This window comes from Rhinolophus sinicus, linkage group LG10 (genome assembly GCF_036562045.2).
Source record: "Rhinolophus sinicus isolate RSC01 linkage group LG10, ASM3656204v1, whole genome shotgun sequence".
NCBI classification, from domain to species: Eukaryota; Metazoa; Chordata; class Mammalia; order Chiroptera; family Rhinolophidae; genus Rhinolophus; species Rhinolophus sinicus.
The window spans coordinates 5,908,043-5,933,215 of NC_133759.1; the positions used below are offsets into that span (position 1 = coordinate 5,908,043).

Here is a 25,173-nt window from a genome sequence, read left to right on the forward strand (position 1 = left end):
GCTGAGTGGGTGAGCTCTCAGGGGACCTGCTGCCAGCTCCAGGCAGCGTGCTGGATCGGCACCCCAACTTACAAACTCCCTGCCACCTGGGTGGCCCCCTCCAGGGGCCACAGGTCACAGCTGCCCTGCCTGATCATGTGGGACCTGGCTGAAGGGTAGACTGGGCTGTTTCTTTGATGACTTGTGGGGAGGGGGGGTGGGATAAGACCAGGAAGTCTTCCTGGAGGAGCTGGTGCAGCCCCAGCTGAGCCCTGGGGAATGAGGGGAACGCCTGGATAGGCAGAGAGCAGGTGAGGCTTTCTAAGTGGGGGTTTCATGCATGGGTGTCATCGTGCTAAGGTTCAGCAGAGGACAGCCCAGACACTTCCCACCCCAGCCCCCTGTTTCCCCCACAGCCACCATCATCCTCAATGAGCTCAACTGGACGGAGGCCCTGGAGAATGTGTTCACTGAGAACCGTAGGCAGGACCCCACATTGCTGTGGCAGGTCTTCGGCAGTGCCACAGGCGTCACCCGCTACTACCCAGGTGGGTACCAGCCCGTCTCCCCTTCCACTAAGCACCGCGTCCTCCTCCAGCTCCCAGCCCACTCATCCTGGGGTGTGTGGGGTGGGATGGTAACCCATAGGCTGCAGAATGTCCTGGCCACTCCAACAAGGTCTGCCTACGCAGGCCAGGCCCTTCTCTGCCAGCCCCTCTCACCTTCTTTCCCCCCACAGCTACCCCATGGCGAGCCCCCAAGAAAATCGACCTGTACGATGTCCGAAGGAGACCCTGGTGAGCGAGCAAGGAGGGGCTGGGCAGGAATACCCCTTTGGCTCCCCCACGTCTCCCGCCTGCTCCCCTCCCTCCTGATATCCAGGCCTCCGAGCAGGGCGCAGCCAGCTCTATCCAATTTTCATTTCACACATCGTTGCCACTGGAAAATGGATCCCATCACCCAGGCAGGCCTCCCAGCTGCCTCTGCCCCCGTCCACTGCCTGGCACTCCACCCCCTCGGGACTGAGGGATGGGACCAGTGGAGGTTCCCGAGGGTGAATGCCAGCCCCCACCCCACCCGTCTGAGCCCTAGAGACGCCCCCACCCTCTGGTCTGCCTCTCCTGCTGTAGCCCGTGACCTTCCTCCCTGCCACCTGTTCAATCCAATACATAGTTAGACTGCCCTTGGGACCTCAACCTGGACCAGGGGACATGACGAGCCACTGCGGCCAAGTACCACGCCTCCAGCCCCCTCTCTGGATCACCCCTCCTTAGGGTCATTCACGTGCTGGGGGACCAGGTCACCCATGTCATGGGCAAGGACTATTGTATTAAACTCAGTATCCTCTGTGCCTAGAACCCTGTCTGGCCCACATAGGGTTGCTCAATAAAAACACGTTGCATCAATATGTGGGTAAAGGAAGGAAGGATCCACAGGAGCCCCATGAGTCTGGCCCTAACGGCGGCTTCCCCCGGCAGGTATATCCAGGGGGCCTCGTCACCCAAAGACATGGTCATCATCGTGGATGTGTGAGTGAGCCGGGCTGGCAGGTGGGGTGGGGGCAGGCAGGGGCCTAGCATCTGCTGCTGGGGACATCCTGGGGGCAAAGCAGGGAACACCTGAGGCCTACCTGGCACCTCTGGGACCTCCCAGGAGTGGCAGTGTGAGCGGCCTCACCCTGAAGCTGATGAAGACGTCTGTCTGTGAGATGCTGGACACGCTCTCCGACGATGACTATGTGAATGTGGCCTCGGTAGGTGCTGAGGGGGCCCGGCGGGCCGGGAACGGGTCACCCTGCCTGCCCACATGTCAGCTGCCTTCCCTAGCCAGCTCGAAGCCCCTCACCGCCCTTGCTGTCCCTGCAGTTCAATGAGAAGGCGCAGCCGGTGTCGTGCTTCACACACCTCGTGCAGGCCAATGTACGGAACAAGAAGGTGTTCAAGGAAGCTGTGCAGGGCATGGTGGCCAAGGGCACCACCGGCTACAAGGCCGGCTTTGAGTATGCTTTCGACCAGCTGCAGAACGTGAGCCCCGTGGGTGGGCAAGTGGACAGCTGGGGGCGGGCGAGGGCCGGGGCTTCATGACACTAGGGAAGTCAAGACGAACGGCCTTGTTGGCACCCAACGGGCAGCTGGGGCAGATAGCACCGTCTGCTGTGGGGGAGGAGGGCCAGAGGGCCAGGCCCCTGGGGGAGGGAGACGCACCCCTGGGCCGGGAGGGGCCGGGAGCTTCCTGACCCACACCTGCTCCTGCCTAGTCCAACATCACCCGCGCCAACTGCAATAAGATGATCATGATGTTCACGGACGGCGGCGAGGACCGCGTGCAGGACGTCTTCGAGAAGTACAATTGGCCCAATCGGACGGTGAGGCTCAGCCCAGGCAGGCGCTGCCCTCACGTGGGGCAGCACGGCCAGGTGGGGGGGTGGGGGGTGCTGTGCTCTGGCCGCCGCAGCATTAACCTCAAGCCCCAAACAGGTGCGCGTGTTCACTTTCTCCGTGGGGCAGCACAACTATGACGTCACTCCCCTGCAGTGGATGGCCTGCGCCAACAAAGGTACCTCATCTGGGCATCACTGCCATGGGGCCTGCCTGCCATGCCCTGCTGTCCACCGGGCTGCTTGTCCACCTGTCCTTGCATAGGTCCAGCTTTCCAGCTGCTTGTTCATCCACCGTCTGTCCATCTTTCTATACATGTGACTGTCCATCTATCTGGCTGTCTGGCTGTCTAACTTGTCCATCTGACTGAGCATTTTTCTGCCCATCTGTCTGAGTGGCCACTGTCCGTCCATCTCCCAGCTTGTCTGTTCCTGTGTGTCTGTTTGCTGGTCAGTCTGTCTCCATGCATTTGGGCCTGTCCCCTGGGTGAACTCTGAGTGTCACCGCCATCCTAGAATGAGGGACTTGAGGCCTCAGGCTCCTTGCTTCACCCAGCTGCTTCCTTATACCCCTATACTCACGGCCCCTCCCATAGCTCGTTCCCACTGACAGGCAGTGGCAGGGAGCACTCAAGGGAGCACTCAAGCATTCAAGGAGAGTGATGCCAAAAAGACAGGGAGCCTCAAGAACTAGTTGGGGCTGCAGACATACCCCAGGGTACAGGGTCCCCTGTGCCGTGGTTCCTGAGCACCACCCAGGCCCGCCTCTGCCTCCCCTTCCCTTACAGGTTACTATTTTGAGATCCCTTCCATCGGTGCCATCCGCATCAACACACAGGTGAGACTGTGGGGGGGCCCCCTCCTCCCAGCCCCTTGCCTCTGTGGGGACAGCGCCAATGACGGGATGCTGTGGGGTGAGAGCGCCCTCTGGTGGCATGCTGACGCATGGGAAGCAGAACAGAGGAAGGGACAGACTCGTGACCCCTGCCCACCGTCCCCTCCAGGAATATCTCGACGTATTGGGCAGGCCCATGGTGCTGGCAGGCAAGGCGGCCAAGCAGGTGCAATGGACGAACGTGTATGAGGACGCGTTGGTAAGACCTCTGGGCAAGGAGGGGTGGGGCTAGCGACCTTCCCCCAGGGATGTACCCACAGGGTCAAGTCCTTGGAGGGACCCCTTGTGGGGGTAAACCAAACAGAGGAACAAGAGAAGTGGCCTGAACCTAAGCCTCTGCTCTGAACACTTGGAGTGGGGGCTTGGCTGACCACAGGAGACCAACCCATCATCTTCCTCTCCTTTCAGGGGCTGGGGTTGGTGGTGACAGGGACCCTCCCAGTATTCAACCTGACACAGGATGGTCCTGGGGAAAAGAAGGTAAGGTCTCCCACTGGGAAGGGCGAGCCATGCCTGGGGAGGGTTGGGCATGCCCATAGCAGGTCTGGGATGCAGGCCTGTAAACAGGACAGGGGCAGCTGCTTGTGAGAGCAGCTTGAGGCCTTGGGTATGGGGTGGGCAGGGAGCTCGCCAGGGAACTGAGCCCGCTGCAGACCTCCTGCCTCTGCTCCCAGAACCAGCTGATCCTGGGTGTGATGGGCATTGATGTGGCTCTGAATGATATCAAGAGGCTGACTCCCAACTACACGGTGAGTGTCCACCTGCATGTCCTCCCTGCTCTTCCTCCCATGGGGACACAGCCAGGCTCGGGAGCAGAGACTGAGGGCAATTACAACACCTCCATAGAGACCTCTGAGTTTGGGCAGTCAGGGAAGGCTTCTGGAGGAGGTGACCTTGGGTCTAGAGCTGGGGTCGTCGAATTTTCTGTAAAGGGCCAGACTGACTATTTGAGGCCCTGCCAGCCTAAATACTCATACTCAATTCTGCTATTGTGTTGGGAAAATGGGCACAGACAAAACAAACAAATGGGCATGGCTGTGTTCCAACACAATTTTGTTTGTGGATACTGAAATTTGAATTTCAGATAATTTTCACGTCATGAAATATAATTCTTTTTTCAGTCTTTTTCAAGTATTTAAAAATGTGAAAACCATTCTTAGCTGACAGCCATACAGTAACAGGTGGCGGGTCAGGTGTGGCCCATGGTCCGTAGTTTGCTGCCCCCTGGACTGTTGCATAGGCAGAAGTGTCCTCGGTAGAAAGGAGGGAAGGCGTACCTCGAGGCAAAGGGAACTCTCTGAGCAAAGTCCTGAAGGTGAAAACCAGAATCATCAGCTGGGGAGGGGCAAGATCAGTGTGGCTGGCCCCGGGCCTGTAGCAAAGGGAGTTTAGGTCTTGGCTGTGAAAGGGGTGGGGGATGAGCTGTGTGCCGCCTCCTCAAACCTGAGCCATGTGAAGGCACCTGTCATTGGCTCCATGTGCAGGGAGGAAACTGCCAAGTGCTAAGGGTGTGTCCAGGGTCTTGCTCCTCCTTCCCTGCCACCTAAAAGGGATGCCCCAGGCCTGTGGGATTCCAGGGTACATGCCTCCCACTGCGCTCTATTGACATGCGGACCAGGAGGAAGCCATAGCAGCCTGTGGGGCCAGTATAGGTGAACAACCTGGCTGACAGCTCCATGAGAAGCAGGGGCGCGGTGAGAACTACAGAAGGCCAAATGACTCGTGGCCCCATGGAGCTGGTCAGCCTCAGCCAGGGCTGGTGCATAAAGGGCTTGGCTTGAGTAGCAGGCTTGGGGCCCAGTGGTATGTGGGGGCCTGGCCCAGGCAGGCACCCCTCAGTGGCTTGGAAGGCAGGCCAGGGAAGAGCTCTGGAGCCCAGAGCACCCTTGCCCAGCCCTCCAGGCCCTGAGCCCCCAATCTATACCCCCAGCTTGGAGCCAATGGCTACGTGTTTGCCATTGACCTGAATGGCTACGTGTTGCTGCACCCCAACCTCAAGCCCCAGGTGAGCCAGGTAGGTGGCCTGGAGGGGGGTAAACCCTAGGAGATGGGGACTCCTGACTTCCTGCCCTGCCTCTTGCAGACCACCAACTTCCGGGAGCCTGTGACTCTGGACTTCCTAGATGCAGAGCTAGAGGACGAGAACAAGGAAGAGGTGAAGGAAGAGGGGGATGGGGATGGGGGATACGCAGAACCGAGGAGGGCAGGAACCCCGCCCCTCACACCTCTGGCCCTTCCAGATCCGTCGGAGCATGATCGATGGTAACAAGGGCCACAAGCAGATCAGAACATTGCTCAAGTCCCTGGACGAGGTGAGGGCAGGAGGGGCAGAGAGCCAGGGTAGGCCTCCTCCTCCCGCCGACCCCAGCCCTGCCTGCTGGCCCCAGTACCTGACGCAGCCTCTTCTCCCAGAGGTACATAGACGAGGTGATGCGCAACTACACCTGGGTGCCTATAAGGAGCACCAACTACAGGTGAGTGGGGCGAAGGCCGGGCGGGCAAGGAGAGGCCTTCCCCCGAGCCGAGCCCAGAGTCGGAGCCCGCTGCCTCCTCCTCCCTCCCCCACCCCAGTGTGCCAAATCCCAGTGGGGCACCAGCAGCCAGGGCTGCTCAGTTCTCACCCCATGACACTCAGTGCCCAAGGGCCTCTCACTAGCCCATCAGGAACAAGCACGCACCATCGCCTGGGAGCGCAGGACAGACACAAGGCAGTACCTCTGATGGCTCCCTGCTGCCCGCCCGCCCCCCACTTCCCTCCCGCCTGGATTGTATCCCTGGGTGTCTGCCCCCAGGATGGCATCTTCAGCACATTCACTGGCCTCCTTTCAGCAAGCAGCACAGCCTGGGAGCAGGTCCCTGTGGTCAGGCCACACCCCAGGCGGTCACATCCACACCCCACGACCAGCCCAGGCTGCCCAGCACTGCATTAGTGCCAGCTCTGCTCTCAGCTGTCTCTGGGGACTGTGGAGCCCACTCCCACAGCAGCACCCGCCCCAGCCTAGCTCACTGACAGTGTTCTGCTCCTTGTGAGTTTGCTGCTGGCCAGCTGCAGGAGGCTGGCTGAGCAGCTGGTATTTTGGGGAAGGCTGCTGGGGGTGAGGGGTGGGATGGAGATTTGCACTGGGACTAGGAATCCTGAAGCCTCCAGGAGAATTTGGGGAGTGGAGGGTCCAGGCGCCTACGCCATGAATCTACCACCACTAACCAGGGAAAGGTGTCCCTGGTAGTCAGGGAAGGGGAGGCCGCAGCCTGGGCGCCTCTACCCAGCTCCAAGGCCATGGGGAGGGGTGCCAGTGTGGCCCTCCTCTCCCCAGCAGTGACCCACGCCCCTCCCCTGCCTTCCTCCCAGCCTAGGGCTCGTGCTCCCTCCCTACAGCACCTTCTACCTCCAAGCCAACCTCAGCGACCAGATCCTGCAGGTCAAGTGTAAGTGGCTGACCCCTGCCTGCGCCCTGCACCCCTGCCTCTGCCCTGCACCCTGGCCGGCCCCAGGCAGCATAGCCAGCCGCTTGCAGCCAGGCGGCCCCTCCTGCCCACTCTGCCCACCCCCCAGGCACCCGCAGGCTGGGGCACCAGCCCAGAAAGTCTATGAAAATCTGCATGCTCGCCTTTTCTCAGATTTGGTTCCAGACCATTCTCTCATGGTTTCCATTGAGGTTCTGTTTTTGGTTTTTCCTACTCCGTGTCTTCCCTCCTTAGCCTGCCTCCCCGAACAGCCCTGGGGGCCGCATTCCCAGAAGATACCCCTCCTCTCATCGCTCCCTCCCCTTCTCCCTGCAGCTCTCCCCCTGTGGTGTCACCCCCAGGGTCTCTCTCTCTCTCTACCTTCTGCCCCCTCTGCTGTTCTCACAACTCATCCTTGCTCATCTTCCTCCTCACCTCAGCCCTCATCTTCTGCCTCTCTCACCTCCCTCCCAGTACCACGCTTTCCCTTACTCTGTTTGCCTTCTTTCTTTCTCCCTCCCTCTGCCCTCCCTCCCTCTTTCTCCTTCCCCTCCCTGCACCCCCACCTTCTCTATCTCCCTTCCTCTCTTCCCCTCCCTTCTGCCTATTCTCTCCATTTTTCTCTCCCACATTCCCTCCCTCCCTCTCTGCCTGCCCAACACCCCTCCCTTCCCTCTCTTGTTTCAGGCTCCCTCCCTCTCTGTCTCACACCCTCCTCTCTTTCATCCTCTTTTCCTTCTTCTCCCAGCTCTGCTCCCTCAATCCCGTCTGTCCCTCTCTTGCCCTCCTACCTCTCTTCCCTCTCCCTCTCTTCTGCCTGTGGCTCCTCCCTGCATGTCCTGCTCACCCTGGGCCTCCCCCAAGAGGCCCTGGAGCCTGTGGCCCCACCTGCCCACTGCCAGAGGTCACTGGGAGGGAGGCTGGGGCTCCGGCCCCATCGGGCGCCCCCACCTACCTGGCCGACTGGGGCTCATCTCCTTTGAGTTTTCTTGCTCTCTCTTTCTCTCTCATGTCGTTTTTTGCAAGAAGTTTCCTTTCGGTATGATGATGAGACACAATATTTTCATTCAAACAGCCATTGAATAAAATATTGTTTGTGCCCCCCCTTCCCCTCCCCCTTTTCGTTTGTTTTTGTGTTTGTGTTGTTTTTTGTTTTCCTCGCTTTCTCTCTTGGTGGACTGTCCCAGTGCCAATCAGCAAACTGAAGGGCAAGTATATTCAGAACCAGTGCACCCTCCTCTCCCCACCCCACCCACCCTCACACCCCTGCTTGCCCCCCTCCCTGCCCAGGACCAGCCACATCCCTGCTCTCCAGGGCCCCCCTCCCAGCATCCCCTTGGCTCCTCTAGTTCTTGCCTTTCCTCCGATCCCTAAACCCCTATTAGAGCCAGAGACCCTTTCCCCTGGCCCTACCTGCAGGGTGGTTCTCCAGCGTGTTCTGAGACATCAGGCCACCTCAGCCTCTTCGATCCCTCTGGGCAGCCCCTGTCCCACCCCCCACCTTCTGTGTCCCTCCAAGACAACTCAACAGTGGGGACAGGGCTGGATGCCTTTGCACCACCTCCTGCCCAGCAGTGCAAGGGCCTGAGATGCAGGGGCCTGAGATGCAGGGCGTAGATCAGTCCTCAGAGGGGCTTATATGATGCTTATGGGAAAGAGCCAGGTGCATGAGGCTTCCTCTAGGCAAGTTTTCCCTCCTCTGACCTCTGTTGGTGGCTCCAGAAGCTGGCAGCACTCCAAAGAAAAGACAGAAGGCTTTGGAAGCCTTGTGCCCTGACTCTGAGACGAGGAGGCAGGACAAGGCAGCAGGCTGACCAGACCATCCTGGGTGCTGGCCGAGGTGCTGAAACCCTGTCCCCTGATGCCCCAGTGTTCCCAGAGCCCCACCCTGGGGTACTCGCTGCTCCTGGGGAGGGTGGTCCTGAGAAGGCGTTCCCCTGGGAAATAAAGGCAGACTCAGGGACTATGGGCCTGGCCAGGAATGGAGAGGGGATCTATTGGGACCCCAAAGGCCAGCAAAAGAGCTTGGAGGGAGTCAGTCTAGATGTGGAGAAAAAGGGCTCTGGCACCCACAGGTACCCAGGCCAGAGACTTCCAGGAAAGGTAGGCAATGAATTCGCAGATCCTGGTAAGAACAAGGGGAGCGAGTGAGAGCAGCACACAAGGGACTCTGCCACTGGGACACAGGGAGACACCCCTCTCAGGGAACACCTGGGCAGATGGGGCATGGAGAGCCATGGGAGGATGTCCTGTCCCTGGTCCCCATGGCCTGGAAGCAGGGGCTCCCCAGGAAACCCTAGGGGCCCTGTCCTGTGTAGCCCAGCAAAGAGGATACAGTGACCCCACTGCCCTAGGTGGGGTGGGGAACGTACCCTCCTTCCACTGGCTTGAGTTGTCTCTTCTCCCCTCCCACACCCCTCCCAGTGCCCCCAGAAATGCAGGGCCCTGATAACAATGACAACCGTAGATAGTCTCCCTTCCTGCTCCCCCACCTCCTTTTTCTTTCTCCTCTTCCTCCTCTCCCCCCCCCCCCACTCCTGCCCTGTCGGCTTGTGTCCAAACCCTGCCTCACAGTCCTATCAGAAAGCAACAGTCCAACCAGTGACTGCCTTGCCCCTCCAGGCACCCCAAGGCCCCCCTCCCTGGAATCTTGCAGTGCATTGTGGGAGTATTTGGGAACAGGGAAGATCTTTCTGCAAAAATAAAGCCCTGGGGTGACAGAGAGTTTGGAATCTGGGTGAAACGATCAGAAAGCAGACTGCCCAGAGTGCGACAGATGGAGAGCAGAGGGATACCTTCCAGATTCAGACTAGTAAGATGGCCAGTCCAGCTGGGCAGGGAGAGGCCAGAGAGAAGCCCCAGTGGTCACATCCCCAGATTCACTCACAAACCTACACAGACGCTCATATACCTGCACACACTCACACATATACACTAATGCAGTGCGTGCTCTCACACACATGCTTTCCCACGCACATACACATTCATGCATGTGTGCTCACTCCCACACACATACGCAGGCCCATTGGTGGATCCTTCAACAGCACCCCAAACCTTCTCCAGAGGCTCCAGCATTCCTCCCTGGCTGCTCTAGTCCAGACAGGTCCTAGGAAGGAAGGAGATTTAGCCCTTCTTCCCCACCAGCCTTCTTTCCCCAGCCAAGAGGGCAAGTATGCAGGTTCAGGAAGCCCTCCTGTCCCCTCCCAGCTCCCAGACTCTCCCCCTGCAGTGTGGGAGCATTCACAGGCACCTCAAGGGTCTCCCCTCACTCCAGGGAGGACCGCCAAACCCCACAATGCACTGCAACCCACCCCCAGCTGCCCACACCGTCTCTGGTTGGACTGTCTGTGCCCGTGAGAAACCCCCTCGGTTTGGCCATGTTGATGCCTGACACAGAACAAAAGCAAGACCTACCAAAATGCAAACAGCTGCAGCAAAGAAAGAGAGATAAAAATCCGCAGCCAAAAGCCAATCCCCTTCCTCAAAGTCTCTTTGGAGGCGAAGGGCGTTCCGCATGCGGTTTTTTCCATTATGGATGCAATAAGAGCGAGACTGGCGCCTCCCCCAGACCATGCATATATATAGCAGTGTGTGTATATATATGTGTGTGTGTGTGTCCGTGTATATGTGCTATACAGCCGTATGGAAGCATATACAGCCACGCCAAGGGACTCACTGCCGACAGAGGACCAGGCCCGGGCAACATATTGGCTATAACTGCCCTCCTCCTGCGATGCTGTAGTCTCCACAGGCCCTCCACCCCTCCCAACCCACCCTTTCTCTCTGGCTCGAACTTGAACGTGGAAGTGGCGGGTTCCCTCTTTGCTGGTGTCTCCCCTCCCCTCAAGTCACCCCCTTCCCTGTCCCTCCAGCCCCTTCAGCTCTGAGCCCCCTGGCCTCCCGCTTCCCCAGCCCCCGCCGGATAACCCCCCGTTTCTGTTGCAGATTTTGAGTTCCTGCTCCCCAGCAGCTTTGAGTCTGAAGGACATGTTTTCATTGCTCCCAGGTAGCTTGCGTGTGGCCTTGCTGAGGTGTCCTCCCCACCCTGACCGCCCTGGCCCGCCTCCTGCATTGCTACCTGGAGCTCTGTGTATCTGTCCTGTGCAGTGTCACCCACTCCCCCTCCCATACATGGCCCCGTATGTGCTGCCAGGTGCATACCTGGGCCATGTAGCCGAACCAGGCAGCAGTGGCCAGCTGTCCACAGCTCCGGCTCCCACCAGGTTTGGGGCGGAGGGCTCCGGACCCTCCGCTGACCTTCCCTACCTTCCCAAGCAACCAGAAGGAGCTCTTGCTGCCCTGGGCTGGCTGTCCACAGCGTGCCCCTTGATGGGCAGCTGCTGCTCTGGTTTGTGGTGCCCTCCCCACCCTGCACCTGTCCTTGTCCTGTGTCAGTGTTTGTGTGGGTCTGGGGACTAAGCCAGTCAGAGCCCCTGTTGGCAGTGCCGAGTCTAGGCGTGGTGGCTCACTGAGGCTGGGGCAGAAGAGGGGATGGGGGCTTCGAGAACCTGCTTTGACTAGTGCGGGATCAGGGCCCCGCACAGGTCCAGGCCTGCAGCATCTCCTCGAGCAGTTAGCGCGCACACATCCTCATGTGCACACCCTCTGCCTGATGGCCCACGTCTGAGGAGCCTGGCGGGCCCCCAGGTGGGAAAGCCCTCCCCTGTAACCTGGGCTTTGGATGAGGGCAGGTGGGTGCAGCTACCAGAGACCCACGGGCACTCTCAGGCACCACACGGGGGCTCTGGACTCTCCTGACCTCCGTGTGTGCACGTGCGTGCATGCACCCACAAATCTCTCTGTGACTCTCGTAGATGGTGTGTTTGTATTTGTGAGTCATTGTGAGCGTTTCTAAGAGTTGCAGTATAAATGTGGGGTGGGCTGCGTACATCAGTGACTGTAGAAATGTGGGAAAAAGCCTGTGTGGTCTACAAGACCCTACCCACTGAGGACAGGGACTGTGTTTGTTTTTGTCATTTCTGTGTCGTTGGCTCAGGAGAGCTCAATAAATACATGTTGGGTGAGTGAATAAAGTAACCCACAAATATAAATGCATATATGGGGGGACTGCAAGTGACCCGGATCTCAAGGATCTCCAGCTCAGCTGTGTGGGTGTCACTCTGGGTGTATCAAGTGTGTCCTCCCCACACAAGTACAAGCTGTGCATTGCACAAAGGCCCTGGGGGCCAGGGAGCAAATGCAGCTGAGACCCAGTCTCAGGTGCTCTCACCAAGCTGTGGGCCCTAGCAGAGCCTGGGGAAGCAGCACATTTTTTTCTTAACTTTTATTTATTTAAGTGTGTTTTTCCAGGACCCATCAGCTTCATGTCAAGTAGTTTCAATCTAGGTGTGGAGGGCGTAGTTCACAGTAGCCCACATGGGGATCGAACCGGCAACCTTGTTAAGAGCACCGCGCTCTAACCAACTGAGCTAATCGGCTGCCCCAAAGCAGCACATTTTTAAAATTCCCACAAAGTTGCTGCCGTACGGGCCAGTGGAGAGGTCTCTGGTGGCAGGGGTATGAGTGAGGAATTGCGCAGGAGAGACAGCTCGATCTACCAGGGTAGAAGGACTACTCGCCGAGACTTCTTGGGCAGTAGAGCCCAAGCAGGCCTCCAAATGCCCCATCGCCCCCATGCCCTCTGAGCCCTGTGAGGGCCTTGAGGTGAGGGATTTGGCCTGTCCACCTCTGGGGCAAGAGCATCCCAGGCAAAGGGAATAGCCAGCCCGAGGAGCCATATGTTCCCACTGACATCCTGACATCCTCTGTGGTGTGATGAGAAAAACAGGCTCAGAGAGCTTGAGTGAGTTGTCCAACGGCACACAGCCAGGAAGCAGCAGGAGGAGCGTAGGTTGAGGTCTTAGACTCGGTTCACTAAGCCAGTTCTGGGGCTCCGCCCACCTTGTGCCCAGGGACCACTACCACATACAGGTGGGTGAGCCCGCTAGGAGGGCCTCCCAGACACAGGGGAGGTGGGAGGCTCTGCAGGGTCAAGCCGAGGAGGGAGAACCTACCAGAGTAGAGGAAGCAGACCCTCATTCTCCTGTCCGCTCTGCCCCTCCTGAGCTCTGGGAGCCTGCCAGGCGCCTCGTGGCTGCAGCCTATAAGAACACACCTGCCCCTCCCTGAGGCCTGGGCTGCTCAGCCAACAGCCAGGCGGACCTGCTGGGAAGCCTCGAGCCTCTGCTCTGCCCAGCACCCCAGCCCGCTCTTCTCACCCCCACCCCCAGAGAGTACTGCAAGGACCTTAATGCCTCAGACAACAATACCGAGTTCCTGAGAAACTTCATTGAGCTCATGGAGAAAGTGACTCCAGACTCCAAGCAGTGTGAGTGCCTGGTGGGCAGCCTCGAGGGACCCAGGGAATGGGCAGCTGTGGGAATCCGCAGGCCAGAGCTACGGGTAGTGCCTGGGCCAGGTCAGGGGAAGGCTCCTGTTGGAGCCTTGAGGGGCAGGGGTGAGTGGGCAGGGAGCCACAAGAAAATGCCCCCTCCACCCCTACCCTCCTGTTCCAGGCAACAACTTCCTTCTGCACAACCTGATCTTGGACACGGGCATCACACAGCAGCTGGTAGAGCGCGTGTGGCGGGACCAGGATCTCAACACGTAGGCACTGCCCAGCATGTGGGGGCAGGAGGCTGGGAGGGGCCCAGGGGCCCTGGCCCTACCCTACAGAAGGCAGGCCTGTGACCTCACCTTCCTGCTGCCCCCAGGTACAGCCTTCTGGCCGTGTTTGCCGCCACTGATGGTGGCATCACTCGTGTATTCCCCAACAAGTAAGTGACCTACCCCACTGTCCCAACACCCTGCCACTCCCTGGGACCACTGGCCACCATAAGCTACCCCTTCCATCAACCTCTGCCTGTCTTTGGCAACCAGGGCAGCTGAGGACTGGACAGAGAACCCTGAGCCCTTCAATGCCAGTTTCTACCGCCGCAGCCTGGATAACCGTGGCTATGTCTTCAAGCCCCCACCCCAGGATGGTGAGTGTCCTCCCAAGGAAAGCTCAGCCAGGGCTGGGCTCTGCTCTCTGAGGCACCTCTCAAATACCAGGCTGGCTGAGACAGGGACAGATGAGAAGAGAGGGCAAAGCTGTGCCAAACACTATGCTGGGTGCTGGGTGCTTAGGCTGGGCTCAGCCTTGACTTGGGCCCCTGGGTCAGCAGGGCTCAGCATAGAGTGGTCAGTGTGGCTGCCAAGCCCTCCTCCTGACTGACTACCCCCCCACCCCCACCCCCAGCCCTGTTAAGGCCCCTGGAGCTGGAGAATGACACGGTAGGCATTCTCGTCAGCACAGCTGTGGAGCTCAACCTGGGCGGACGCACCCTGAGGCCAGCAGGTGAGTGCCCAGGGCAGAGATCGGGAGAGACAGTGGGCACGGTGCCGCCAGGCAGGTGGGCATTGATAATCCCTTGCTCTCCCCCGTAGTGGTGGGTGTTAAGCTGGACCTAGAGGCCTGGGCTGAGAAGTTCAAGGTGCTAGCCAGCAACCGTACCCACCAGGACCAGCCTCAGAAGGTACTTTTGCAGGGATGGGGGCAGTGCCCGACAGTACCCGTTCTGGAGTCCCCAGGAACCCCTACCAACCCTTCCACTCAGAGTGGCGCTCGTGCCTATGGGGAGGCAAGGGCTGTTGCAGAAGGCCTGGGAACCCAGATGGATGATGGGTGATGGGAGGGCGGAAAGCCAGTAGGCACCTTATGGTCTTTGCTCTCTGCCCAGCAGTGCGGCCCCAACAGCCACTGTGAGATGGACTGCGAGGTCAACAATGAGGTACATGTACCCTGAACCCCAGCGTACCCCACCCCCACTTCTTAGTCCCAAGTGCAACTCCTAGCCCATCCCTTGGCCTGTGGGTCTCAACACCCCACCCTGAATTCACAGCTTTACCAGAACTGGGGGAAGTGGTGCACCCTTCACTCAACCACTGGATTGCCAGGGTCTAGGGAGGAAGTTCTGGGCCCGGGCCCCTCTCCATCTTCCTTCCCCTTCCCCACCTCTCAGGACCTTCTCTGTGTCCTCATTGATGACGGGGGATTCCTGGTGCTGTCAAACCAGAACCATCAGTGGGACCAGGTGAGGATCAGGAAGAGGGGAGAAGGGTCCGGGTTTGAGCCTTCTGCGGGCATGGCACTGCCAGCCCTGTGATTACTATTCCCTCCCGGTATCCCCAGGTGGGCAGGTTCTTCAGTGAGGTGGATGCCAACCTGATGCTGGCACTCTACAATAACTCCTTCTACACCCGCAAGGAGTCCTACGACTATCAGGCGGCCTGTGCCCCCCAGCCCCCAGGCAATCTGGGTGCGGCACCGCGGGGCATCTTTGTGGTGAGTCCCAGCAATGCCTGGCCCGGAGGTGAGAGGGCTGGGAGACCTGCCCCCAGATGGCCTCCCACCTCTGACCAGAGGGGTGGGGGTGACCGGGTCCAGGGGTAGAAGTGGCAGCCCGTGCCCCCTCTTTCTACTTCAGCCCACCATTGCAGACTTCCTTAACCTGGCCTGGTGGACCTCAGCTGCAGCCTGGTGAGTCCCACTGGTGTCAGGGAGGGTGCTCTCTGGCCGGGAGGTCTCAAGTGAAGTGGGGCAGGTCACTGGCCTCTGTTGACCACTCCCACTCGGTGACCCATGCCCTGCAGGTCCCTGTTCCAGCAGCTTCTCTATGGCCTCATCTACCACAGCTGGTTCCAGGCAGGTAGGTAGGGCTTTGGAGGCCCCTTGTCAAAACTCCTCCCCTGTCTACCCAGAGACCGACCCCAAAGGGAGGGCGGGACTTAGGCTGAGAGCAGCAGAGGCCCGAGAGGTTCCAGGGTGTAGGGGTGGGGCTGAGGCGCTCTGGGCCCTCGCAGATCCCGCGGAGGCCGAGGGCAACCCCGAGGCGCGCGAGAGCAGCTGCGTCATGAAACAGACCCAGTACTACTTCGGGTCGGTGAACGCCTCCTACAACGCCATCATCGACTGCGGAAACTGCTCCAGGTGCTGGTGGGAGCGGGACTGGAGGGCGGGGGAGGGGGAGGGCTGGGGGCAGGGCCACGGGGCGGGGCCTGGACGGAGGGGTGGTGGGAACCTCGATGCCCCGCCTTTCTGTGCCGCCTCCAGGCTGTTCCACGCTCAGAGATTGACCAACACCAACCTTCTCTTCGTGGTGGCCGAGAAGCCGCTGTGCAGCCAGTGTGAGGCCGGCCGACTGCTCCAGAAGGAGACGCACTGTATCCTGCCCCGGCCCCCCGCCCCCTCCCCTCCGCGCGCCCCCTCCGTGCCGCCGCCGCCTCCTTGACTCCCCACCCATGCCCAGCGGACGGCCCGGAGCAGTGCGAACTGGTCCAGAGACCGAGATACCGGAGAGGTCCGCACATCTGCTTCGACTACAACGCGACGGTGAGGGGCCAGGGCCGGTGGACCTGTCACCCGCTCCCCTCCCCGAGGGCTGGCGCGGCCCTGTGCCCTCCCATAACCCGGCGCGCCCAGGGCGACCAGCTCCCTCTCTCTTCCCGCAGGAAGATACCTCAGACTGCGGCCGCGGAGCCTCCTTCCCGCCGTCGCTGGGTGTCTTGGTGTCTCTGCAGCTGCTGCTCCTCCTGGGCCTGCCTCCCCGGCCGCAGCCTCAAGTCCACGCCCACGCCTCGCACCGCCCTTGAGCACCCCCTCCCGCCCCCTCCCCAGGCCTCCCCGCCTCTCCCCTGCGCCCTGCCCCACACTCCCCACCTTAGATCCTCACCCCCTCCTTTACTGAAGGACCTGAAACCGGACACACCAGGCCCCACAAGTCAGCCTTGGAGTGTGTGTGCGCGGGTGGGGGGATCCCACAAGAGGGCGCCGCAGATCTTTGGCCCCCAAGTCACATCTGCTGCTGAACTGTCAAAGTGTCCCCAGAGCCCTCATTCCCACTGGACTCACCCATCCCCAGGGCTGGGACAGGGAAGACACAGTACTGGTGCCAAACCAGGCCTCAATGCCCACCCTGCCTGGACACTCCTTTTGTGTGGGAGAACTAGGCCCTACCCCACTGGACTCTTCTAACCTGTCCCTTCTGCCCCACCTAGGACCAAATCTGGATTCCCTGGGAATAATTGAGGACGTTGAGGCGGGCAGTTTGAGGCCTGTCCATCCCAGCTTAAGTCTTAGCAGGAGAGAGGTTCCGGGACAGCCTCCCAATGGACTCCTGCCCCTCTCAGGCCTTCATCCTTCTCTCCCTCCCCCAAGCCCTGGAGGTGTCCAAACAGTGACAGTAACACTGGCTGAGACACAACCGCATACACAACTGGAGCCCTGAGAACAGAAACTGGACTCACATTAGACATACCCCAAAGGACACACAAACACAGACATGCACACCATGGGGTGGGGTGAGGGTGGGGGCTCACAAAGCCTTACACAGGGCAAGAGGTTGATGGGAGGGTTGGCACATGCGCACTACATCTCCTGCTCACCATCCCCCTCTAATGTGACCTGCAGCCCAGCTGGTCCTTCATCTCTAAAGCTGAATGTCAAACAGTGCCAAATGCTGGGGCAGAGGGTGAAGACCCCTCTGACCCACCCTAGCCGCCAGTGTCCCCTACATGCCCCTCACCCGCCCCCAGGTGCTCATTGTAACCATTTCTCAATAGTGTCAGTCCCCAGTGGGACCACATGCCACTGCCTACACCCTTCAGCAGAGGAACTAGACATTGCCCTTTGCCTTAGCGGGGTGACTCAATTGCTCCTAGCTGGGCCATCCCACCCCCAATCTGGCCCTTACACACTCAAGCCTGTGCCCACTTCCCGTTTCCTTCCCGCTCACACACACTCCCTGCCCCCAGGAGGCCAAACTGCTCCTCCCTGCTGAATACACACTTGCACATGCATACCCACACATACACACACTCTGTGCACACAGAGGCTGGGCCTGGGCACATCACACCATTCATTCTGGTCATTTCCCCCAAAGGCATCCCAGCCTGGGGGCCAGTGGGGGACGGAGGGCAGGGGCATGTGGCCGTGGGGCTCAGATGGACTGGGAGGAGGGGGGAGGGGGATGCATTAATTAATGGCTCCGTTAATTAATGTTATGTTGCTTGTCGCTTTCTCAGTGTGTGTATGGTCCATGCCCACTGCTGGTGCCAGGGTGGGCACCCACGCTGTACACCCAGCCTAGATGCCAGCCATGTCTTGCGGGGGCGTGTGTGTAACTGTAGTGTAGTCAGGTGCTCAATGGAGAATATAAAAATAAAAAAGGATCAAACATATACAGAAAAATATATATTTTAAGTTTAAAAAACAAAAAAACAGACAAAACAGTTCCCATCAGGTAGTTGTCCAACCCCCAGCTGGGTCTGATCCTTCTCAATACCCACCCGACCTGGCTGTCCCCTTACCTCGGGCTCGGGGATCTGTGGGGGACTGGGGGACCATTTCCTTTTCTCTGCCCTTTTTTTTCGGTTGTTGTTCTATTTTGTACAGACAAGTCGGAAAAACAACAGCGACAAAAAGTTAAGAAACTTTGTAAAATACTGTGTGTGTGATTCCTTGTAAAATATTTTCAAATGGTTTATTACAGAAGATCAGTTATTAAATAATGTTCATATTTTCACTTCAAATGGTTCCCATCTACTGTGTCTATCCCTGGGTGACGATTGAGTAGCTTGAAGACAAGTGACCTTGACCTCAGAGCCCCACTTAGCACTTAGCTGGAAGTGAAGGCCATAGCAATCCAGGTCCCAGGTGGGTGTAGGGCCTCCTAAGTGCCAGATAGTTTAATCCACTGTCTTGTATAATCTTCTCAAAAGCATCTGGGAAAAGCTGTCTTAAAAAAAAAAAAAAAAGCCTCCCCTTTGGGAGAGATGAGATGCGGGTTTAGGCATGCATCTGGCCATCAGGTCAGACTCCCAGAGTCTAGTGGGCAGGTCCTCCACCCAAAGTGAAGAGAGAATACCTGGCCTGTCTCCATCACCTGGTGCTTGAGGGCCCAGTGCCGCTGTCCAGAGAAGCCAGGGTCTGGTCCACCTAAAAGTATGACCGCTGTCCCTCCCAGCCCAGGGGAGACTCAAGGCATGGTGCTCTCGGTGGCCACTGCTGCTCACACTGGAACCCAACTCTGAGTCAGTTTCTGCAAATCCTCTCAGCCCTCCCTCTGGCCAGCCTTAGGCTTTTATTCATTTTAATCTCAACTCTCTTAATAGTCAACTTTAGTCTATGTGACCTTCAAGTTCTTTTCAGGGGGAAAGACATAATCACCAGTGCAGAGGTTTCCCAATGCTCCTGACTCTCTTACAATGCTCAGCACTCAACCAGTGGCAGCCAGCTGAGTCACCACCACCTTGCAGTTGGGTCCTAGTTTATCCCTATACTGCAGATGCACAAACTAAGACTTAGAGAGGAGAAATACTTTCACCCCAGATGCGAAGAGCAAGAAATTAGCAAAGGCCTGTGGCTAGGGGGCCTTAGATGCTAAATAAATGGAGGGCATTCCAGGCCTCAATAACGAAAGGCAACTTTCCTCACTCCTCTGCAGGCGCTGGCCACAGAGCAATGCCTAACTAGCAACCCCTGAGAGAGCCCCCATGTCCCCAATGGCCCCAGAGGTCCAGGGGGTAGGGCTGCCAGATAAAATACAGAACATCCAATCAAATCTGAATTTCGGATAATGAATATTTTTTAGTATGTTCCCAATACTGCATGAGACATAACTGTACTAAAAAAAATTAGGGATATGCTTATACTAAAAAATTATTCATTGCTTATCTGAAATTCAAATTTGAGCACCCTGTATTTTGTTTGCTAAATCTGGTAACCCTACCCTGGGGTGGCATCCAGTGGGAACCCAGACCCCATACAAAGATGAAAGGGTGTCAACACGCTTTATAATCTGGAAGGTTAAGCACACGTTGGCAGTTGTACTGAGATCAGTGGCTGAAAGGAAGGATTCTGCACTTTATAAATGTAGTTTGTCAAATATGCACATTTTAAAAAAGTAACTCGAGATACAAAAAATCAGTTTGCACAGCACACAACCTGCCGGAAGCCACCGCCGCAGTGAAGTGGGGACCCAGAGCCAGTCTTTTCCAAGTTTGTGAGGAGACCTCTCTTCCTCTGGCTCAGCAATCAGAAGTTTGTGGTGGGGAGGTGAGTCACTGAGAGCTGCCCAGCCTCGCTCCTTTGTGGAAAGGAGACCTGAGTATGAGTCACAACTCCACCTTACTTGTAGTGTGGGCAGCACACTCACTGAGCAGCCAGAGTGAACTGGCATTTTACACTCTGGTCCCCCTTGGACCCTCACAGTGGGTCCTGCCATCACCTCCATTTTTCGGTCCATAAAACTGAGTTTCAACAAAGTCCAGGAAGTTGGGCAATGTTACGCAGCCACCAAATGGCAGAGCAAGAATGCCAACCTGGGTCGAGCCCCATACATCCCACACAACCTGAGTAAGGCATGTGCACGTTCTTACCCACACACCTGCCCACAATGACACACCCACTCAGATGTACATGCATAAAGAGCCACTCTTTCAGGGGAATTCAGCAAGTGTGTGGCCTGCAGTTGTGATGCCGCCGGTACCCGCCGCTTTCCCAAGATTAGTGATGCTCCTTCACCCACTCCCACCTCCCGAGAACCAGCGGAAACGGTCCTGAGAACTACAGCTCCCACGCACATCCTCCTCTCACTACCTGCGGGAACGGCCGGGCGCACAGCCTCCTGGGACTTGTAGTTCTATCCAGAAGTCTGATTTCCGCTTGTCTCCAGCTTCGGCCACGGACTCGGTGTCCCAGCATGCCACGAAGCCGGAAGACCTACGCCAAGAGGACATCCCACCGCCGCTCGGGGCGCGCAAGCGCAGCACCCCTGTTTGTCGGCGCCTTGAAGAGGGAGGAGGTACGGTCGAAGCCAAGACCTAGGCCGAGCCGTAGCTGTCCACACTTCTCTCGGGCCCAGCACTAGGCTCCAATCTCGCGCGGACCATAGGACCCTGGAGTGGATGGAGTAGGCCCAGCCCTGATTTGAACACCAGCCCAAGTACCTGGCGCGGGGCCCACAGGGCGGGCAGGCAGGCAGGCGTGCCGAAACCGCCCAGGGCCTTCCCTCAGGTCCCGGCGAGGGGCCTAGGCCCCGGCCCTGCAACCAGGACCGGCTCGGCCCTTTGGGACCGGAGCCGACCCGACCAGAAGTGGAGCCTTCACTGGGGCCATAGGTAGTGATTAGGTCGAGCCCGGGCCTCCCGTCGGGGCCGAACTGGGACGAGGCCCCGGGGAGGCCCCTAGCCCACTAAACCCCTCCCTCAGACCGACGCCGGTTGGGAAGATGCAGCGCGCCCTACCGGGCGCCCGTCAGCACTTGGGGGCCATCCTGGCCAGCGCCAGCGTGGTGGTGAAGGCCCTGTGCGCGGCGGTCCTCTTCCTCTACCTGCTGTCCTTTGCCGTGGACACGGGCTGCCTGGCGGTCACCCCAGGCTATCTCTTTCCTCCCAACTTCTGGATCTGGACCCTGGCCACCCATGGGCTGATGGAACAGCACGTGTGGGATGTGGCCATCAGCCTGGCCACCGTGGTGGTGGCTGGACGTCTGCTAGAGCCCCTGTGGGGGGCCTTGGAGCTGCTCATCTTCTTCTCAGTGGTGAACGTGTCTGTGGGTCTGCTGGGGGCCTTCGCCTACCTCCTCACGTACATGGCTTCCTTCAACTTGGTCTACCTTTTCACAGTCCGCATCCACGGCGCCCTGGGCTTCCTCGGTGGTGTCCTGGTGGCACTCAAGCAAACCATGGGGGACTGTGTGGTCCTGCGAGTGCCCCAGGTGCGCATCAGCGTGGTGCCCATGCTGCTGCTGGGGCTGCTGCTGCTGCTGCGGCTGGCCACGCTGCTCCAGAGCCCAGCGCTGGCCTCCTACGGCTTCGGGCTGCTCTCCAGTTGGGTGTATCTTCGCTTCTACCAGCGCCACAGCCGAGGCCGAGGGGACATGGCCGACCACTTTGCTTTCGCCACCTTCTTCCCTGAGATCATGCAGCCTGTGGTGGGGCTGTTGGCAAACTTGGTGCACAGCCTCCTGGTGAAGGTAAAGATATGCCAGAAGACAGTGAAGCGCTATGACGTGGGGGCCCCGTCCTCCATCACCATCAGCCTCCCGGGCACAGACCCTCAAGACGCAGAGCGGAGAAGGTACTGTGGCATCTTCTGAAACCTTGTCGAGCTAGGAGAATAGTTAAGTCGCATTCTCTCTGTCAAGGTGCTTCCTGTATCTAGGCTGGCACATTGGGTCACATTGGGGCAGACTCAGAAAGAGATCAGATCCTGTTTGCGGCCTTGAGGAACTCAGCATGTAGATGTCTAGGCTCCAGTAGGTGCTTTCCAACATTAGGGAATGTTGCCTTTCTCAGCACCGTGGCCGCTTAACAAGTCTCAAGAAATGCAGTTTCCTTGGGTGCTGTGTGAGGGCCCTAATGGAGAGCCCTGGCCTGTCTCAGTCTTGGAATCCTAGACACTGGTGCCATGGGAGCCGGAAACAACCTGCTGGTCCTAGAGGAGACCTGGGATCCTTAAGAGGCACTCCAGGCCACCCCAATTTCCAGTTGCTAAACCATGTTCTCTTCCTGGGTCTTAATTCAGATACTGTGCTTCTCTGCCACTTATTGAGGGGGAAGCTTGGAGTATTACTCCCGCAGGCATGTGTTACCAAACCCAGGGGACAGGCCACGTGACCCCAGGGAGTGGCGACAACCTTTTCATTATGTGTAAACCAAGCCACCTGCACCATCAGGAGGCCCAGCTGAGTTGCTCAGTGCACCTTGGCCAGGGCAGGTTTTTAGTCCATCTCTTTGTCTCTCCCAGGTCTGTGGCCTCTCTAGAGTGGTCACAGCTCTGTTTCCAACATTATTCCTGGGGGTGTTTTTTGAGGCAATTACTTAAGTAGTGAAATCTGGAGCAGGCTGTTCCTACTTTGCATTTGTCAAAGGCTCCTGCTTTTGCTCACCTGTGAAATGGGTCTCGGAAGCTTTATGAATTCAGCTGAAGAGTGAGTGCTGTGCTTACTATCCACTGGGGCTGTGGAGTTGAGTGTGGGACGCATCCCTTTCTTAAAAGAGTTTCCAGCAGGGGAACCACAGATTCCACAGATCAAGGTCCAAGGTGGCAGGTGCTACCGGGCATAAGTGTGGGCCCTGCGGTTTGTGTTTCTGTGGCTGATGAATCCTAAAGATTGAGGTCTGTCTTAACCTTACGCAGTGGAGGAGATGGAGCCAGAAGGGCTGGGCCTGGTAGAAACTGAGCTGTCCTCAGAGCTATTCAGGGGGGACCAAGCCACAGTGGCAGCCCCTCCTCCACTGAGAGGTCTTGGATTGCTAGGGTCGGCTGGACATTCAGAATACCTCTGCTCAGGCCCAAGAAAATGAACAGGTGGAGGCAGGTCGGGGGGTGTCAGGAGATGGGTTCTTGGCATAGCCTTGCGGTTGTGAGCTTACTTGGGGATGAGGGTTACTCCTCCAACCACTTTGACAGCTGGCTACTCTCAGACCTAAAGGGCTACTAGTGAGACACAGGGTTTCCTATCTTTGACCCTGTGAGGAAGCCACTGCCTCTCTCCATTGGCAGGCCTTTGACAGAACTGACAATGCAGTCTCCAGGGTGGGAGCGTGGGTAGCAGCAGAGCAAGACTGTCCTGTCTGTGCCAACCTGCCATGTGCCAGGTTGGAGGACAGAGTAGAAGTCTGCTGGGCTTTCTGTGCCCGTCATTATTGCCTCTCCTGCCGTGTTCCCTGGCATGGTAAAGATTTTGGTTCTCTGCTGGAACTTGGAAGGCGAGACAGGCTGTCCCTCATGCTGGTGGCACAGAGGTGAGGCATCAGGGGTCCACTGTCAAGCCCTGTGGTACCGAGTGCACGTATGTACCTTCTTGTAGTGAACTTTCCCACCACCACCCAGAGTGGGGTCTCCAAAGGTCTGCCCAAAACCTGTGCTCTGGCCTGTGCTGTTTGTCCTTCCTCTCTTCCTGCAAGGACTCGGTGTGTCCCTACTCTAACACAGAAACTGGTGACTTTGGGGCTTCTTCTAGGAAGAATATTAGAATCGGTTCAGAGGGGTGAACTGACCCAAGTTGGTCCTGCTTCCCAGGCTAAGAGCCAAGTCAGGTGCTTGAGTCCCACCCTTCCCCCACAGACCCCTGCCAGGAGGTTCATAACACCTCTGATGAGGGCAGAGAAGTAATCACCCTCTCCAGTGATGCCAGTGCCCAGGCAAACTCGTCTGTCCAGGGATTTGCACTTCTACCCATCTACCCAGGGGTACCAGCTCTACCCACCTGTATTCACCACCCTCAGAACCCTTCCTGGGGCTGGCCTGTGGGCAGTGGGGCAGACACCCAGCTGGCTTTCTCAGCCTGGCGGTGCCCCACCTGTGGAGAGAAGGTTCTACAGCCTTTGGATCCTCGTTCTGATGGCAGAGTGGGTCCTGATCCAATCCCTGAGGAGCCCTGAGCCCTGCATGGGGAAGGGGAACACACAGGATTCTGAATGATTTTGAGAGAGGAATCTGAGTGGTAAGGGGATTCAGCTTCAGGGGAGAAGAGTCCAAACCCAGAGTGACCTCTCATCTTTCCTCTGGCCCCAGGCAATTGGCCCTAAAGGCCCTCAATGAGCGACTGAAGAGAGTGGAGGACCAGTCCGTCTGGCCAACAATGGACGACGATGAAGAGGAGGCTGGGGCCAAAGTGGACAGCTCCCTGCCCTCAGACAAGGCCCCCATACTCCCAGGGAAGGGGGCTGCCCCAGAATCCAGCCTGATCACTTTCGAGGCAGCTTCCCCGAAGCTGTAACCCCAGACCACCGTGAGTGTAGCACCTCCTCGCCCAAGTTCCCCTCGACCCCCTCAGCTACTCCAGGACACGACTCTGAGGAGAGGGAAGATGGCCTGCTGGGGCTTTCCACAGCCTCCTGCTCTTTCTCGCCAACACTACCCAGGACTCTTGCTGCCTGGTTCCAACTCCAGACAACCACTAAGTCGGGCATGGGGCCTCGAAGCATCAGCCAGCCCAGGCCATCTGGGGTAAGACTGTACCTCAGCCAGCAGCCCAAGCAAGTGGCTGCAGACACTGGTGCCACAGCGCCTGGGCCAACCCTCACGCCTGATACTGGTTGCCGAGAGCCCTGAGCCAAGGCAAGGATTTGCCAAAAACGTTCTGGGGGTCCAGCCAGTGCAGGACTGCACATCCCCGCCCATCCCCAGAAGGACTATGTTCATGTCAAGATTTCTGGTTCCCTCTGCTGTGGCCATGGCTGAGCAGCCACAGCTCCCAGATATTTTCTACAGGACCACTTGAGTGGGCAGTCGAGCCCAGCCGTGCAGTATCAATAAAGCGGTTCTTTGAGATATGATTCCTGGGCTCTGTCAGACCACTTTGTGCAGTCCCCTCGTGCTCAACTGCAAAGTCAGATAGGACTTGAGGTTCAAAGGACTCAGTTCCCATGGCAGATCCCGCTGGGTAAGAAGCCCATTGCCCGCACTCTACCTCCCCCCACCACACAT

General features: G+C 58.2%; 2 protein-coding genes across 10 annotated transcripts in view; both read left to right on the top strand.

The window, feature by feature from the left end:
- The window catches only part of CACNA2D2 (calcium voltage-gated channel auxiliary subunit alpha2delta 2), a 134,099-nt gene extending 115,833 nt beyond the window's left edge, over nt 1-18,266 (top strand). Inside the window, exons 7-39 of one of the 9 annotated variants that reach the window (XM_074312275.1) lie at nt 396-527; nt 719-776; nt 1,458-1,508; nt 1,633-1,732; nt 1,845-2,003; nt 2,237-2,344; nt 2,457-2,535; nt 3,145-3,194; nt 3,361-3,450; nt 3,660-3,731; nt 3,926-4,000; nt 5,182-5,265; nt 5,335-5,406; nt 5,492-5,563; nt 5,664-5,725; nt 6,601-6,677; nt 7,883-7,903; nt 10,641-10,701; nt 12,926-13,023; nt 13,211-13,301; nt 13,409-13,471; nt 13,575-13,678; nt 13,936-14,034; nt 14,124-14,212; nt 14,417-14,467; nt 14,699-14,770; nt 14,869-15,021; nt 15,164-15,216; nt 15,330-15,385; nt 15,540-15,666; nt 15,790-15,898; nt 15,979-16,068; nt 16,188-16,474. In XM_074312275.1, the coding sequence (XP_074168376.1) occupies nt 396-527; nt 719-776; nt 1,458-1,508; nt 1,633-1,732; nt 1,845-2,003; nt 2,237-2,344; nt 2,457-2,535; nt 3,145-3,194; nt 3,361-3,450; nt 3,660-3,731; nt 3,926-4,000; nt 5,182-5,265; nt 5,335-5,406; nt 5,492-5,563; nt 5,664-5,725; nt 6,601-6,677; nt 7,883-7,903; nt 10,641-10,701; nt 12,926-13,023; nt 13,211-13,301; nt 13,409-13,471; nt 13,575-13,678; nt 13,936-14,034; nt 14,124-14,212; nt 14,417-14,467; nt 14,699-14,770; nt 14,869-15,021; nt 15,164-15,216; nt 15,330-15,385; nt 15,540-15,666; nt 15,790-15,898; nt 15,979-16,068; nt 16,188-16,328 (2,819 nt within the window). In that variant the 3' untranslated portion in view covers nt 16,329-16,474. Of the gene's footprint in view, nt 1-395; nt 528-718; nt 777-1,457; nt 1,509-1,632; nt 1,733-1,844; nt 2,004-2,236; nt 2,345-2,456; nt 2,536-3,144; nt 3,195-3,360; nt 3,451-3,659; nt 3,732-3,925; nt 4,001-5,181; nt 5,266-5,334; nt 5,407-5,491; nt 5,564-5,663; nt 5,726-6,600; nt 6,678-7,882; nt 7,904-10,640; nt 10,702-12,925; nt 13,024-13,210; nt 13,302-13,408; nt 13,472-13,574; nt 13,679-13,935; nt 14,035-14,123; nt 14,213-14,416; nt 14,468-14,698; nt 14,771-14,868; nt 15,022-15,163; nt 15,217-15,329; nt 15,386-15,539; nt 15,667-15,789; nt 15,900-15,978; nt 16,069-16,187 lie in introns of all 9 variants that reach the window. The other 8 variants (XM_074312276.1, XM_074312277.1, XM_074312278.1 and 5 more) reach the window with 8 other exon arrangements.
- A 2,246-nt stretch (nt 18,267-20,512) lies between these two features.
- TMEM115 (transmembrane protein 115) lies at nt 20,513-25,022 on the top strand. Its single transcript, XM_019723766.2, has 2 exons — nt 20,513-21,816; nt 24,259-25,022. The coding sequence occupies exons 1-2, from the start codon at nt 20,966-20,968 to the stop codon at nt 24,461-24,463; spliced, it is 1,056 nt and encodes a 351-aa protein (XP_019579325.1). The 5' UTR covers nt 20,513-20,965; the 3' UTR covers nt 24,464-25,022.
- The last annotated feature ends 151 nt before the right edge of the window (nt 25,023-25,173 follow it).

Excerpts from the sequence above, each read along its gene's own strand:
- TMEM115 (XM_019723766.2), top strand. The coding sequence starts at position 20,966 with ATGCAGCGCGCCCTACCGGGCGCCCGTCAGCACTTGGGGGCCATCCTG. Across the intron at positions 21,817-24,258 it reads CAAGACGCAGAGCGGAGAAG|GCAATTGGCCCTAAAGGCCC; the intron begins GTACTGTGGCAT and ends CTCTGGCCCCAG.